The 16342-nt window shown below is 50.3% G+C and overlaps 1 protein-coding gene across 1 annotated transcript in view; it reads right to left on the bottom strand.

The window, feature by feature from the left end:
• LOC140491217 (unconventional myosin-Ic-like) overlaps positions 1–15103 on the bottom strand; it is a 64260-nt gene extending 49157 nt beyond the window's left edge. Inside the window, exon 1 of the mRNA XM_072589197.1 lies at positions 14866–15103. Within this exon, the coding sequence (XP_072445298.1) occupies positions 14866–14892 (27 nt within the window). The 5' untranslated portion in view covers positions 14893–15103. The remainder of the gene's footprint in view (positions 1–14865) is intronic.
• Positions 15104–16342: the final 1239 nt, after the last annotated feature.

Below are 16342 nucleotides of genomic sequence, written 5' to 3'. Positions count from 1 at the left end.
CCCTACCCTACATTTACCTCGACGAATGTACCTCACACTATGGGCAATCCACCTGACCTGCACGTCTTTGGACTGTGGGAGGAAACTGGAGCACCCGGAGGAAACCCACGCAGACACGGGGAAAATGTGCAAACTCCACACAGACAGTCGCCTGAGACTGGAATCGAACCTGGAACCCTGGTGTTGTGAGGCAGCAGTGTTAACCACTGAGCCACTGTGCTGCCTGATACAGCGAAGAGCAGTAACAGACTTCATAAGGGCATGAACCATCAGATGACCTACCCAGATGCTCACAGTATCTCCATGTTCCTCAGTCCTGAGCCAGTCTCTGGATCTGCCAATTAGTCTCTTCAATTTCCAAACTCTCCAACATTGATATTTTCTCCTGCTTTTCCCTTAATCTTTCTTTCATTCTCCCTCTTCCGTCTTTTTCCTCTTCAAACGCTAAACTGCATGCAGCCAGTTTGGTCACCTCCCCCAGTACTTTGTGTTTGTTTCTCGGTGGAGCTGCTCCTCTCCACTCTGCTCCAAACTCTCACAACTGTCCAAAGCAACCCTCCACATCCAGCTCTTTCCTCCAAACCTCTTCACAGCGGGTGGGGGTGGGGAGGAGTGTTCATGAGGGAGGGGGATTGGGGAAGGAAGGTGGGTTGGAGCAAGGGCGGAACTCAACAGATAGATCTGTCCAAGAAACTGGCTGGCCTTTTCCACTACTGGAACCAGCCTATAATTCTGTTTAAAGGTTCCTTTCCAAGTCAAAAACAAACAATGAGAAAATTCAAGGAGTGATTCACAAGCACACTGTTCATCGTTCGACACAGCGCAGACTGTGGGGGGAGCATGGCAATTACTCTCCAGTCAGTCAGTACTGCCACATCACCTGGGAGCAGCTGGCGAGCAGAAACCAGGAAATCCTGCCCACTGCATCATCCATTGTCAGCTGATTCATGGCCATTTCTCAACTGCAGAGTGCACTGACTCTGTCTGTGTGGGTGTATGACCCAGCAGACTGGGAGAAACCAAGCAAAACAGAACTTGCAGCAAAAAAGGCAGCAATCTCTGATTACAACTGACCACTGATGTATCACATGATTGACAGGAGACTACACTGGGGCAAAAACAAATGATCCTCTGCTAATAACCAGCAACAGATCGTGAAACAAAACGAGAAATTGCTGGCAAAACTCAGCGAGTCCGGCAGCACCCATGGAGACAGAACAAGCAGAGTTAATGTTTCGGGTCCTCCTTCAGAAGGGTTATTGAATTTGATTCAAACCCAGGATGGGGGCAAGGAAAAAAAAGGTTAATGGGGGAGGGAAGAGAGAGACAGAGAGAATGGAAAGGAGGAGGGGGGAAGAGAGAGAGTGGAGGGGGGGTCAGGAGTGGCTTCTTTTTAAATTCCCTCTCAGGATGTGGGTGTGGATGTGGCTGGAGCAGTACCAGTGATTCCTGCTCGTCCTTATCTAACCTTGAGAAGGTGGTTGTGGTGATGGTGATTTGCTGAGGCCCAGCTCCAGGGCGGGTAGGGAGGGAAAGCCAGCACTTTGATACAGAGAGATGGAGGCGGATCTTCTGGGGAGCCCACCATGCTGGAGCAGGGAATTGCGAGACAAGGTGTCCGAGTAAGGCCATCCTTTACAACAACACTCTTGGCTTCAGACTCAAACAAATCATGTGACCACGGTCAATTAGATTTACACATCAAACAGCTAGAGTGTAAATAACAAGGAGGAAGTGAGGAGTGAGTTTTCATTAGTGGGCGGCACGGTGGCACAGTGGTTAGCACTGCTGCCTCACAGCGCCTGAGACCCGGGTTCAATTCCCGCCTCAGGCGAGTGACTGTGTGGAGTTTGCACGTTCTCCCCGTGTCTGCGTGGGTTTCCTCCGGGTGCTCCGGTTTCCTCCCACAGTCCAAAGATGTGCAGGCCAGGTGAATTGGCTATGCTAAATTGCCCATAGTGTTAGGTAAGGGGTAAATGTAGATGTAGGGGTATGGGTGGGTTACGCTTCGGCGGGGCGGTGTGGACTTGTTGGGCCGAAGGGCCTGTTTCCACACTGTAAGTAATCTAATCTAATCTAATCTAATCTAATCTAATATCTCATATTAAATCAAAATACATGCTCGACCTAGCCATTGAATTTGAGGAAATGCTGATGAGGAGAGGGAAAGGAGCACTGGGATTTCTGCTCCTGGATTAACGGGAGGATGGAGTTTGGAGATAAAGAGGAGAGCCAAGACAAAGTAGCACAGTGGCTCAGTAGTTAGCACTGCTGCCTCACAGCACCAGGGACCTGGGTTCAATCCTAGCCTCAGGTACCCATCTGTGTGGAGTTTGCACATTCTCCCCGTGTCTGCGTGAGTTTCCTCCGGGTGCTCCAGTTTCCTCCCACAGTCCAAAAATGTGCAGGTCAGGTGAATTGGCCATGCTAAATTACCCGTAATGTTAGGTGCATTAGTCAGGGGGTAAATGTTGAATAATAGGGTAGGGGAATGGGTCTGGTTGGGTTACTCTTCAGAGGGTCAGTGTGGATTTGTTGGGCCAAATGGTCTGTTTCCACACTGTAGGGAAACTATGGAAGCAGCTGAAATGCTACTTAGTGAACACATCAGGAAAAGAACAAGACACTGAGTTAGTAAAAAAAACAGATGAACCTGCAGACTCTACATTCAACAGGTACAAAGCAGCAAACAACAACACTAACCCACATCAAGACCTGTTAACAAAACATACAGAACTACAGCTGACAGCGGCTCTTAAACTGCTCTGCTCTACTGCCTGATCCCTGACTTTCAGAGATTAAAATGGAGAGAAAAATCAACCTTACATGTCAATCGCACCTCTCACAGTCTCAGGATGTCCCAGAGTTTTCAACAGTAAATGAGAAACTATCTGAAATTATGCAGGAGATGCAGCAACCAATTAACACACAATAAGATCCCACAGACAGCAATGACAAGGAGGTTTGGGATGTTGACCAGTTATGAGAACTCTGTCTGAAACTAGACACACTCTTGTTAGAGAACACCTCAGGATCCACGTCCAATAGAATGTTCCAACTTTAAATCCTTTAAAAGAATATCGGGTAACACTGGGAAACCAGAGACTAGCAAACAGCAACACCATGTGGAGAAGTATTCCATCAGCTGTCAGCAGCTCAGAGACATCCTGAGGCTACTCCCGATACACAAACCCCATCCCTTTCCAGCGTTTTGACCTGTGAGGAGGGTTACAAAGACAAGGATCAGAGTGTACAGCAGGGATGGCAGCATTCCAGGACTGGACATGGGCCTGGAGTGACTGCACCATAACAGGGAACCTGGGAAAGATCAGGAAAGAGAGTGGATCAGAAGAGGGGAGCTGGGAACTCAGTGTCTCTGCCTCGTTTACTGCAGCTGCTAGGGGAATGTGCCTGTTCATCAGCTCTCTCTGAATAAAGACTGGAATAGTGAACACTTCCTGCAATTGCCCTGTGAACAGTCACCACGTCTGCGAGAGACAGAGCAGGTAGCTTGGGTTTTAACAATCAGCCATCGACTCTGACAACGGAAATGAGGTTCAGCAAGTCTCACACCCCTCAGAACATGGGAATTAATCAGCCAAACAAAACTCTGCTAGTTAAGCCAAGCACAGTCATCCAATTTGTGGAGACAATACTGCAGCAGCGCAAAGGGGCAGGGTTCAACATGGGGGGCAGAGTACAATGGTAGGGTGGAGGGGTGACACGGGGGATGACGGGGGTGGGGGGAACAGGGGTGACACGGGGGGCCATGGGGGGGGCAGGGTCGTGGGAACTTGCCCGGTCAGGACTTGCGGCCTGGTTTGATCTGCAGTCAGGGAATAGTACCTTGCTCTTCCTGATTCCACTCTGATCGCTCTGCTCATCAAGTGCACAGCCAGGCACAATGTCACTACACTGGTATCCTTAGGTCACTGGTCCAAATCCTGCTCAAAGCATTCCAAACTTCAGGGGAGCTTTCCTCTATATCTAACCCCACCCTGAACCTATCCTGGGAATGTTTGATACACAGTGTAGAGAGGGTTTTCCTTGCAGTTTAAAAGGTTAGAGAGAGCTTTAGCTCCATCTTTAACCTTGTGCTATCTCTGTCCTGAGAGTGTCTGGTGGGAAACAGTGTCAAAGAGACTTTACTTACAGTCCCTTTTTATTAAAAAAACGTCGAGGCAGCTTCACTTTCACTTTATAAGAAGTGCACAGAACACAGTACAGTACAGCAACAGGCCCTTCGGCCCACCATGGCTGTGCTAACCATGATACCATTCTAAACTAATCCCATCTTCCTGCACATGGTCCATATCCCTCTATTCCTGAACTTGTCTCCACTGCACTCTGTCCTGTCCCCACCAGTACTGTCCCCCAGTGTTATACAGTGACTGACCTGTCCCCACCAGTACTGTACCCCAGTGTTGTACAGAGACAGACCTATACCCACCAGTACTGTACCCCAGTGTTATACAGTGACAGACCTGTCCCCACCAGTACCGTACCCCAGTGTTATACAGGGACAGACCTGTCCCCACCAGTACTGTACCCCAGTGTCATACACTGACAGACCTGTCACCACCGGCACCGTACCCCAGTGTTATACAGTGACAGACTTGTCCCCACCAGTACTGTACCCCAGTGTTATACAGTGACAGACTTGTCCCCACCAGTACTGTACCCCAGTGTTATACAGGGACAGACCTGTCTCCACCAGGACTGTATTTCAGATCCTAAACTCTCGTCAGGTGAAGCAGATTTTTCTCTTTCCCAGCGGGTGTACCAGGGAACAGCTTCTCTCTCATGACAGCCCTTCATGATTACCTCAGTCAGGTCTCCTTCTCCAAAGGAAGTGGTCCAACTTCGCACAGTTCCCTATTCCAGGAACCTTCTTGTGAATCATTTCTGACCCTCTCCAACTCCTTCACATCTTTCCTAAAGTGGGATACAATCCTCTCAGTGAGTGGCCTGAACAGGTTCACGATAAGCTTTTGTTGGTATCCTATGTGTCTCTAATAGAACACACTGATCTCTCAAACAGGAGGTCACTGTTGCTGATGTTAGTCACATGGAAGGATGTCAGCCCTCAGTCTGTCCAAAGGTACATGAGGATTCATTGATGCCATTATTGTGCCCCCACAGAATGCTCAGTGTCCACTCACTCTGCAGCCGCCTGGCACTACCCACCACAACTACCACGCTGCTCTGGTCCTGTTCCATTCAGGGACCAATCACTGCCTCCCTCACTGTCAGGCTGAAGGCCAGTGAGTGGCAGGGAGACTCTGGGGCACTGGAACGGGCTGCCATTAGGCAGGGCAACGGGGTTGGGAGCACAGGTGTAAACAAACCCCAGTTAGGAATCCAAAGAACAATTTAGTGAGAAAATTACAATGTCTTAGCCTTCAGCTGGCATTTCACAACCTTTAACACACTGCGCACTGCACAAACCTGTGAAAAGGAACACAGTTCATTGGGATGTTGCAAATATTCTTCGATATAGGCATCACTCACCAATTATGTCACAAATATAGCAATTACAGAGTACACCCTCCACATGCTGCAGTGACAGTACCCCAGCGTTATACAGTGAGACCTGTCGCCACCGGCACTGTACCCCAGTGTTATACAGTCACAGACCTGTCCCCACCGGTACTGTACCCCAGTGTTATACAGTGACAGACCTGTCCCCACCAGTACTGTACCCCAGTGTTATACAGTGACAGACCTGTCCCCACCAGTACTGTACCCCAGTTTCATACAGGGACAGACCTGTCCCCACCAGTACTGTACCCCAGTGTCATACAGTGACAGACCTGTCCCCACCAGTACTGTACCCCAGTGTTATACAGTGACAGACCTGTCCCCACCAGTACTGTACCCCAGTGTCATACAGTGACAGACCTGTCCCCACCAGTACTGTACCCCAGTGTTATACAGTGACAGACCTGTCCCCACCAGTACTGTACCCCAGTGTTATACAGTGACTGACCTGTCCCCACCAGTACCGTACCCCAGTGTCATACAGGGACAGACCTGTCTCCACCAGTACTGTACCCCAGTGTCATACACTGACAGACCTGTCCCCACCGGCACTGTACCCCAGTGTTATACAGTGACAGACCGGTCCCCACCAGTATCGTACGCCAGTGTCATACAGGGACAGACCTGTCCCCACCAGTACTGTACCCCAGTGTCATACACTGACAGACCTGTCCCCACCAGTACGGTACCCCAGTGTCATACAGTGACAGACCTGTCTCCACCAGTACTGTACCCCAGTGTTATACAGTGACAGGCCTGTCACCACCAGTACTGTACCCCAGTATTATACAGTGACAGACCGGTCCCCACCAGTACTGTACCCCAGTGTTATACAGTGTCAGACCTGTCCCCACCAGTACTGTACCCAGGTGTTATACAGGGACAGACCATCCCCAGCAGGACTGTACCCCATTGTCATACAGTGACAGACCTGTCCCCACCAGTACTGTACCCCAGTGTTATAGAGTGATAGACCTGTCCCCACCAGTACTGTACCCCAGTGTCATACAGTGACAGACCGTCCTCACTAGTACTGTACCCCAGTGTTATACAGCGACAGACCTGTCCCCACCAGTACTGTACCCCCATGTTATACAGTGACAGACCTGTCCCCACCAGTACTGTAGCCCAGTGTTATATAGTGACAGACCTGTCCCCACCAGTACTGTACCCCAGTGTTATAAAATGACAGGCCTGTCACCACCGGCACTGTACCCCAGTGTCATACAGTGACAGACCTGTCTCCACCAGTACTGTAGCCCAGTGTTATATAGTGACAGACCTGTCCCCACCAGTACTGTACCCCAGTGTTATACAGTGACTGACCTGTCCCCACCAGTACTGTACCCCAGTATTACACAGGGACAGACCTCTCTCCACCAGTACTGTGCCCCAGTGTTATACAGTTACAGACCTGTCCCCCTGTGTTATAAACTGATAGACCTGTCCCCACCAGTTGGTAAAAACAATGACTGCAGATGCTGGAAACCAGATTCTGGATTAGTGGTGCTGGAAGAGCACAGCAGTTCAGGCAGCATCCAAGGAGCTTCGAAATCAACGTTTCAGGCAAAAGCCCTTCATCAGGAATAAAGGCAGTGAGCCTGAAGCGTGGAGAGATAAGCTAGAGGAGGGTGGGGGTGGGGAGAAAGTAGCATAGAGTACAATAGGTGAGTGGGGGAGGAGATGAAGGTGATAGGTCAAGGAGGAGAGGGTGGAGTGGATAGGTGGAAAAGGAGATAGGCAGGTAGGACAAGTCAATGGGGACAGTAACTGAGCTGGAAGTTTGGAACTAGGGTGAGGTGGGGGAAGGGGAAATGAGGAAACTGTTGAAGTCCACATTGATGCCCTGGGGTTGAAGTGTTCCGAGGTGGAAGATGAGGCGTTCTTCCTCCAGGCGTCGGGCGGTGAGGGAGGCCCAGGACCTCCATGTCCTCGGCAGAGTGGGAGGGGGAGTTGAAATGTTGGGCCACAGGGTGGTGTGGTTGATTGGTGCGGGTGTCCCGGAGATGTTCCCTAAAGCGCTCTGCTAGGAGGCGCCCAGTCTCCCCAATGTAGAGGAGACCGCATCGGGAGCAACGGATACAATAAATGATATTAGTGGATGTGCAGGTAAAACTTTGATGGATGTGGAAGACTCCTTTAGGCCTTGGATAGAGGTGAGGGAGGAGGTGAGGGCGCAGGTTTTACAGTTCCTGCGGTGGCAGGGGAAAGTGCCAGAATGGGAGGGTGGGTTGTAGGGGGGTGTGGACCTGACCAGGTAGTCACAGAGGGAACGGTCTTTGCGGAAGTGGAAAGGGGTGGGGTGGGAAATATATCCCTGATGGTGGGGTCTGTTTGGAGGGTGGCGGAAATGTCGGCGGATGATTTGGTTTATGCGAAGGTGGTAGGGTGGAAGGTGAGCACCGGGGGGGGGGGGGGGGGGTGGGGGGGGGAGGTGCGGGATGTGGACGAGATGCATGACTACCTGGTCAGTGTCCACGGCCTCATCTTCCACCTCAGAACACTTCAACCCCAGGGCATCAATGTGGACTTCAACAGTTTCCTCATTTCCCCTTCCCCCCACCCCACCCCAGTTCCAAACTTCCAGTTCAGTAACTGTCCCCATGACTTGTCCGGACTTGTCCGACCTGCCTATCTCCTTTTCCACCTATCCACTCCACCCTCTCCTCCTTGACCCTATCACCCTTCATCTCCTCCCCCACTCACCCATTGTACTCTATGCTACTTTCTCCCCCCCACCCCACCCTCCTCTAGCTTATCTCTCCACCCTTCAGGCTCACTGCCTTTATTCCTGATGATGGGCTTTTGCCTGAAACGTCGATTTCGAAGCTCCTTGGATGCTGCCTGAACTGCTGTGCTCTTCCAGCACCACTAATTCAGAATCTGTCCCCACTAGTACTGTATCCCAGTGTTATACAGGGACAGACCTATCCCCACGGGTACTGTCTCCAGTGTTATACAGTGACAGACCTGTCCCCACAGGTACTGTCTCCCAGTGTTATACAGTGACAGACCAGTCCCCCACCAGTACTGTATCCCAGTGTTATACAGCGACAGACCTGTCCCCCACCAGTACTGTATCCCAGTGTTATACAGCGACAGACCAGTCCCCCACCAGTACTCGTATCCCAGTGTTATACAGCGACAGACCTGTCCCCCACCAGTACTGTCCCCCAGTGTTATATAGCGACAGACCTGTCCCCCACCAGTACTGTACCCCAGTGTTATACAGTGACAGACCTGTCCCCCACCAGTACTGTACCCCAGTGTTATACACTGACAGACCTGTCCCCCACCAGTACTGTACCCAGTGTTATACACTGACAGACCTATCCCCACCAGTACTGTCCCCCAGTGTTATACAGTGACAGACCTGTCCCCACCAGTACTGTACCCCAGTGTTATAGTGACAGACCTGTCCCCACCAGTACTGTACCCCAGTGTTATACAGTGACAGACCTGTCCCCACCAGTACTGTACCCCAGTGTTATACAGTGACAGACCTGTCCCCACCAGTACTGTCCCCCAGTGTTATACAGTGACAGACCTGTCCCTACCAGTACTGTACCCCAGTGTTGTCTGTTCAGGTGAGGTATTAAGCTCAGGTTCAGTCAGCTCTCGGTGGATGTAGAAGGATCGTCAAAAAAGCAGTAAAACTCTCCCCAGTGACCTTGGCCATATTTGCTCCATTCAGATTACTGAAACAGATGAGCTGGTTGTTATGATCTCGGGGTCTGTGGGAGCGTGCTGTGTACAAACTGGGCACCACAATTCCTCCCACACAGAATAAAGACTCCTTTGATCCTATTGCCTGAGAGTCTCTATGGTCCCATTCAAGGATGAAAGCCAACTGGATATATAACCAGTAGGAGACATTATAATCATGACAGCTCAACACTCAGGAGTGGTGCACACACTCAAGTTTGATTTCGAAAGAGTCATCAAAATGAATGACAGTGCATGGAAAGACCATTCGGCTCATCACATGCTGACCCTCTGCCAGATTCCCTGAAACACCCATCAGCTGGAACACCTAAATAGGCAGAGAGGGGAGTGGGGGAGACGGACAGAGAGGAGAGGGGTGGGGGGGAGACGGACAGTGGGGAGAGGGGAGTGGGGGAGACGGACAGAGAGGGGAGAGGGGAGTGGGGAGACAGACAGAGAGGGGAGAGGGGGAGACGGACAGAGAGGGGAGTGGGGAGACGGACAGAGGAGGGAGGGGGGAGTGGGGAGACGGACAGAGAGGGAGGGGGGAGTGGGGAGACGGACAGAGAGGGGAGAGGGGTGGGGGGAGACGGACAGAGAGGGAGAGGGGAGTGGGGAAGACGGACAGAGAGGGGAGAGGGGTTGGGGGAGACGGACAGAGAGGGAGAGGGGTGGGGGGGAGACGGACAGAGAGGGAGAGGGGAGTGGGGGAGACGGACAGAGAGGAGAGGGGAGTGGGGGAGACGGGACCAGAGAGGGAGAGGGGAGTGGGGAGACGGACAGAGAGGGGAGAGGGAGTGGGGAGACGGACAGAGAGGGAGAGGGGAGTGGGGAGACGGACAGAGAGGGAGTGGGGGGAGGATAGAGTGAGAGAGGAGTTGGGAGGGAGAGAGAGAGGGATGTGGAAAGGAATGTGAGTGAGGTGAGGAACAGTGGGATCAAGCAGGAAGCAGAGACAAAGAGGTTTCTTTTGGAAGCCATCAACAGAGGTTTCAGAATCGACAAAGGGGAAGGTGGAGATGGTCTGTGTCAGCAGGAGACATGGGACTGGGTACATTGTTGGCAGTGAGTTTGACTCTTGGAGACGTGGTGTCACAGAGAAACATATTCACTGTATCTGCACAGGTCTGTCTCTGGAGTAAAACCACACACACTACCTGATTATTTTAAAATGGTACATTGACACACCCAATCTCCTCCCAATGTTTTTACATCAGAGATACAACTCCAGGTGATACTTGCTTCACACAAATGCAAAAGTATGGCGGGCTAAGAACTATCAAAACAGAAAAGAACAGGCACATGAAGACCATCTGCAGCTGTAATAGCGTATCTGACAGTTACATTCAAAGACTGAGATAAACTAAACATGAACTGATACATCTTGGAAGGAATAAGGAAGTCACAGTCAAAAAAACAGGCTGGGAGAGGCCTCAAAAGAGCAGAAGGATGAGGGATGCAGACGTAATCACTGAATCATGAAGGTAAATAAGAGCTCATAAATTTAAGTTAAACACTAGGATTCATTCCCAGAGGGAAAGAATTGAAAAATAGAGACGTTATTTTGAACTTGTTTAGAATTTTGGTTAGACCACACTTGGAGTGCTACAACCAGTTCTGATTTTCATGTCACATAAAAGAAATGAAGGTACTGCAGAATGTTCAGCAAAGATTCATAAGAAGGGTTTAGAGGGAATAGGCCAAGTGCTGGCAAATGGGACTAGATTAGTTTAGGATATCTGGTCTGCATGGACAAATTGGACCAAAGGGCCAGTTTCCGTGCTTGTATATCTCTATGACTCTACCTATACGAGAACTGAAAGGATAAAATTATCATCAGGAACAAATGAACAGCCTGGAGTTCTCCTCACTAGACAAGAGAAGGCTGAGGGGTACGTTGATAGAGTGGTTTTAAATTATAAAAGGGGCCCTATGGGGCAGACATGGAGATATTTCTTTTGACCTTTCAGAAAGATCAAGACTAGGGCCATCAATATAAGATAGTCACAAATGAATCCAATCAGGAATTCTTGGGAATCTCTTTCCTGAGAGAGTGGGGAGGATGTGGAATTTGTTCCCATATGGAGTGGGAGTGGCCAAGGGGAATCTGTTGCTATATTGAAGCAGCAGCTAGATAAACAGGAATAGAATGATACACTAATACAGTGAGATACAGAAGGTGGAAGGATACACTAATACAGTGAGATACAGAAGGTGGAAGGATACACTAATACAGTGAGATACAGAAGGTGGAAGGATACACTAATACAGTGAGATACAGAAGGTGGAAGGATACACTAATACAGTGAGATACAGAAGTGGAAGGATACACTAATACAGTGAGATACAGAAGGTGGAAGGTGGAAGGATACACTAATACAGTGAGATACAGAAGGTGGAAGGAGACTTGTTTCGAGCTTTCTCACTGGTGCAGGGCCATTAAAACAGGACAGGCTGAATGGCCTGAATTTGTGTTTCTTATTGTAGATTCCAGCTGTCCTCAGCATGATGGTGAGATAGTCACTTTTAGCTTCAATGCTTCCAAAAATAGAACTGGTCACAAAGCTGCACAAACCACAAACTCCTCGCCACAGCTTTATCCCTGTGGCAATCATTTCATTGCATCTGGATCCACCCAGTGACATGCAGGGATAGCTTCGAGAGCTGCAGACACACTGAAGGTTCCTTTACAAACAGATCTCCTACCAGTTAGTGATGGCCAGCCCACTGTCCCACTGTGCTGGCCCAGACACAGCCTGAACAAAAGTACATCCCTCAGACAGAAGGTCTGGTCATTATCTCATTGCTGTTTTTGGGAGCTTGCTCTGTATGAATTGGCTCATGCTTCCTAAAACAGTACAGTAATAAAATGTTTCTGTATTCACTCTAACTGTACTTGGGACACTCTGAAGGAGTGTAAAGGCACTATGGAAATGAAAGTCTTTGCATTGTACACTTGCCTTTTAATCCCATGTCTCTCAACAATTCTGTCAAATTAACACACTGAATCCATCAGGACCAGCTCTGGAACATCAGCTAATTAGGAATAAATTATTGTGTTACACGTGTACAGGAGCTGACACTGACAAATGCACATAAGGCATGCAGCAACAGATAGGAGTGAATCATTCCCCTTTTACTGTCTGTATATTACTTGTCGATGTTCAATGTAAACTTTCAGCAAACTCCCACTATGACCCCACCCCATTCCCTGGACCATAGTCAATGCAAAGTTATGTTCTAAGTCACTTCTGGATCTTTCCTACAAATACTGTGTTCTCAAAATCTGCTGGCCCGGTGACAATGCAGGAATATTCTGGTTTACAAAACTAGCATTGTAAAAAGGCTACTTTAACATCTGTGTTTCAGGAAAAACAACAGAGAAGGAATCTAGTCACAGTGAGAGTTTGGGAAGCAGTAACTGACCAGATTACATCAGCCAGGCTCACCCAGGCACAGTAGTTGTAACATCCAGGGAGCAGCATCTGCCCTCAATACTCCTCAGGGATTGCCTGGACCCCTCCCCCTGGACTATGCATCCTGCCTCCTCTCTCTAGGACTATACAGCACATCCCACTCTCACTCTGCAATCACTATAGCCCTCTCCCACCAACCCTGCTCTCTCTCGGGCTCAAAAATACATGGATAGACACAGTTGCACAGATATCGAGACACCCACATGTACAGAGAAAGGTGCAAACACATACAAACATCAACAGCCATAAAGAGAAGACACACACAGACAGAATGGACAGTCATTCCCTGTCAATCTCGGCATTATACCTTCCACTGATCATTTTTTGGCATCTGAACCACACAGAGACTGCACTTGACTTAGTCAGTACTGCACTTGCATTGGGGGGGGGAGGGGGAGGGGACTGTAGTGTGTTTAGTGTGAAGAGAGAAAAGAGAGTGAGAGACACATATATTTATAGATACTAACAAGTCAATAGAACAGCAGCACCGTACAGAAATATAAAGAACAGAGGAACAGGTTTGTAGCTCGTAAATCCATGAAGGACTGGTATTAGCACAGGCTAAATTGAACACATAGCTTCTTTCTATTCTGCAACATCTTGATTTTATTACAAAAAACCATGCTTTCCAAAGAAAAAGTATTGAATTCAAAATTACTCAGAGGTATCAATCACCAAAGCATAAACTTCAAGTTCCTTTCTTAAAAAAAAGTAATGTTTTTCTATATTTGAGTAGAGATGATTTGAACCTAGTGAGCAATAATTAAATGGATCAGCCTGGTCATGCTAGGGTTAAGGGCATCTACTGCTTATGAAGGCGATGAGACTGAACTGGCAACACTAGAGCTGGGTCAAAACTCATCAGCAGCAATTAAAATCACTGCACTTCAACCCCAGAGACACCTTATTTGGATTGATCCTACACTTAGGCAGAAGCAAGTAATATGTTCACTTACCCAATGCCTCAAACATTGAACTTCCCAAATAATAGGAAAAACCATGTGACGGAGTCATCTTTAACTCCATTTCTCCAAGCCAGCTCTACTGTAAATGTTTTCCTAAAATAGTCAGTGTTCCTGTAAACAAGTGTCCTCTCCCCCCTCCTCACTACTCCCCTACCTCCTCTCCCCTACCTCCTCCTCTACACTCAGCACAAGGGAGTAGTTAAGACACAACCATCTTGCTGTAGGTCTGGAGTCATGTCAGTCAGCCCAGGTGAGTGAAGAACATTAGGGTTCGAGAATCAGATGGGTTTTTATGTCAACCAAATGATTTCATGATCGCTGTCACTGAGACTGGCTTTACATTCCAGATGTTCATTTCATTAATTGAATTTAAATTCTCTCAGCCCCTTGATAGGATTTGAACTCCTGTCCAGAATCGATAGCGTTAACCCTACATCTACAAGTCATTTCTTCAGCACTGAATCAAGGCTGAAATAGTTCTGGAAGACACCAACTTCTCAAAAGGGTTGTAAATGCTGCCCTCACTAGGAATGCCAATATGCTGGAGAATAAGGTTTTTTTAAAAGAAATAAAACAGTGGAGTGTTTTTTTTAGCAGGGGCTACTTAGAATCCAATAGTTCCTGATGTAAAGCAGGTTTGAAATCTAACCTGATGATCTAACTGTTATAGATTCAGAAGCTAAATCGATGAGCTGCCAATATTTGTCTTGAACAGAAATGTATTTTGTACTCCAGGCTTGAAATGGCAAAAGAAGGAATTTGAACAATGTCCTTTAAGCAGTGAAATTTAACTTCAGAGCTTTGATCCCAGTCTCCTTATACTGTATACCTGGTCTCGTTCCAGATCCAAGATTTGTTCTGCAAACATAACCGAAGCATTCCAGCACAGTCCTGCAAACTCACCTCCTCTGTCAACAGAATAAACACATCTCAGACACAACGACGTTTTAAAAGCAACATTAAGCTTTGTCAGTTCATGAGGCTGTTCAAAAACTTGGAAATGACAGGAACCCCTCAAGCTGATCGGACACATTTAACTGAGAGCACGTTACAAATGGTCAGCATTTGTGTTCACTGGCCCGGGGCTGGGTGTCGGGGAATGTCCCAACAAACCTCAGCACTCCACACCGGGACCAGTTTCTGATCAGGAGCCCAGGCCCATTGCCCCAAGTCCTTACCCCAGCCCGACCGCTCCGGAACTTCATCCCGGCCGCTCCCTCCCGATCCCAAAGGCAGCAGCTGCTGGGGTCCGCTCAAGGCCGGGTCCGGGTCCGCTCCTCTCTCTCTCCCTCCCTCTCACAATCACTCACTCAGCTCTCTGTCTGTCTCTCTCTCATCCCTCTCTCTCTCCGACTGCACTTTCCAAACAATAATACAGCAGCGCAACGACCAACCAGAGCAACGTAAACAGGAATGGGAGAGGTCTCTCACACACCCCCCGGGAGTGAGGGAGGGAGAGAGAGAGAGAGAGAGAGAGAGAGAGAGGAGGGAGGGAGGGAGGGAGGGAGGGAGAGAGAGGAGAGAGAGGAAGAGAGGGAGGGAGAGAGAGGGAGGGAGAGAGAGGGAGGGAGGGAGGGGAGGGAGGGAGGGGAGGGAGGGAGGGAGGGAGGGGGAGGGAGGGGATGGGAGGGAGAGGGAGGGGAGGGAGGAGAGAGGGAGGGAGGGAGGGAGAGGGAGAGGGAGGGAGGGAGAGAGGGAGGGAGGGAGGGAGGGAGAGGAGGGAGGGAGGAGGATAGAGATGGAGGAGGGAGAGAGGAGGGAGGGAGAGAGAGAGGAGGGAGGGAGGGAGGAGAGAGGGAGGGAGGGAGAGAGAGGGAGGGAGGGAGGGAGAGAGAGGGAGGGAGGGAGAGAGAGGGAGGAGAGAGAGGGAGGGAGGGAGGAGGGAGGGAGAGGAGGGAGGGAGGGAGAGAGAGGAGGGAGAGAGGGAGGAGAGGGAGGGAGAGAGAGGGAGGGGAGGAGGAGAGAGGGAGGGAGGGAGCGGGAGGGAGGAGAGAGAGGGAGGGAGGGAGAGAGAGGGAGGGATGGAGAGGGAGGGAAGGGAGAGGGAGAGGGAGAGGGAGGGAGGGAGGGAGGGAGAGGAGGGGGAGGAGGAGAGGGAGGGAGGGAGAGGGAGGGAGAGGAGGGAGAGGGAGGGAGAGGGAGGGCTGAGGGAGGGAGGGAGGGAGGGAGAGGGAGGGAGGGAGGGAGGGAGAGGGAGGGAGGGAGGGAGGGAGGAGGGAGGGGGAGGGAGGGAGAGGAGGGGGAGGGAGGGGGAGGGAGGGAGGGGGAGGGAGGGATGAGGGAGGGAGGGGAGGAGAGGGGAGAGGGAGGGAGAGGGAGGAGGGAGGAGAGAGGGGGAGAGGGAGGGAGGAGAGGGGGGAGGGAGGGAGGGAGAGGGAGGGAGGAGGAGGAGAGGGAGGGAGGAGAGAGGAGGAGGGAGGGAGAGGGAGGAGAGGGAGGGAGGGAGGGAGAGGGAGGGAGGAGAGAGAGAGGAGAGGAAGGAGGGAGGGAGAGAGAGAGGAGAGGGAGGGGAGGGAGGAGAGAGAGAGGGAGGAGGAGGAGAGAGAGGGAGGGAGGGAGGAGTGAGAGGGAGGGAGGGAGGGAGGAGAGAGAGGGAGGGAGGGAGGAGGAGAGAGAGGAGGGAGGGAGGAGAGAGAGGGAGGGAGGGAGGGAGGA

This window comes from Chiloscyllium punctatum, chromosome 19, assembly GCF_047496795.1.
Source record: "Chiloscyllium punctatum isolate Juve2018m chromosome 19, sChiPun1.3, whole genome shotgun sequence".
In the NCBI taxonomy this organism is placed as follows: domain Eukaryota; kingdom Metazoa; phylum Chordata; class Chondrichthyes; order Orectolobiformes; family Hemiscylliidae; genus Chiloscyllium; species Chiloscyllium punctatum.
This window is presented reverse-complemented; position numbering and strand designations above follow the sequence as displayed.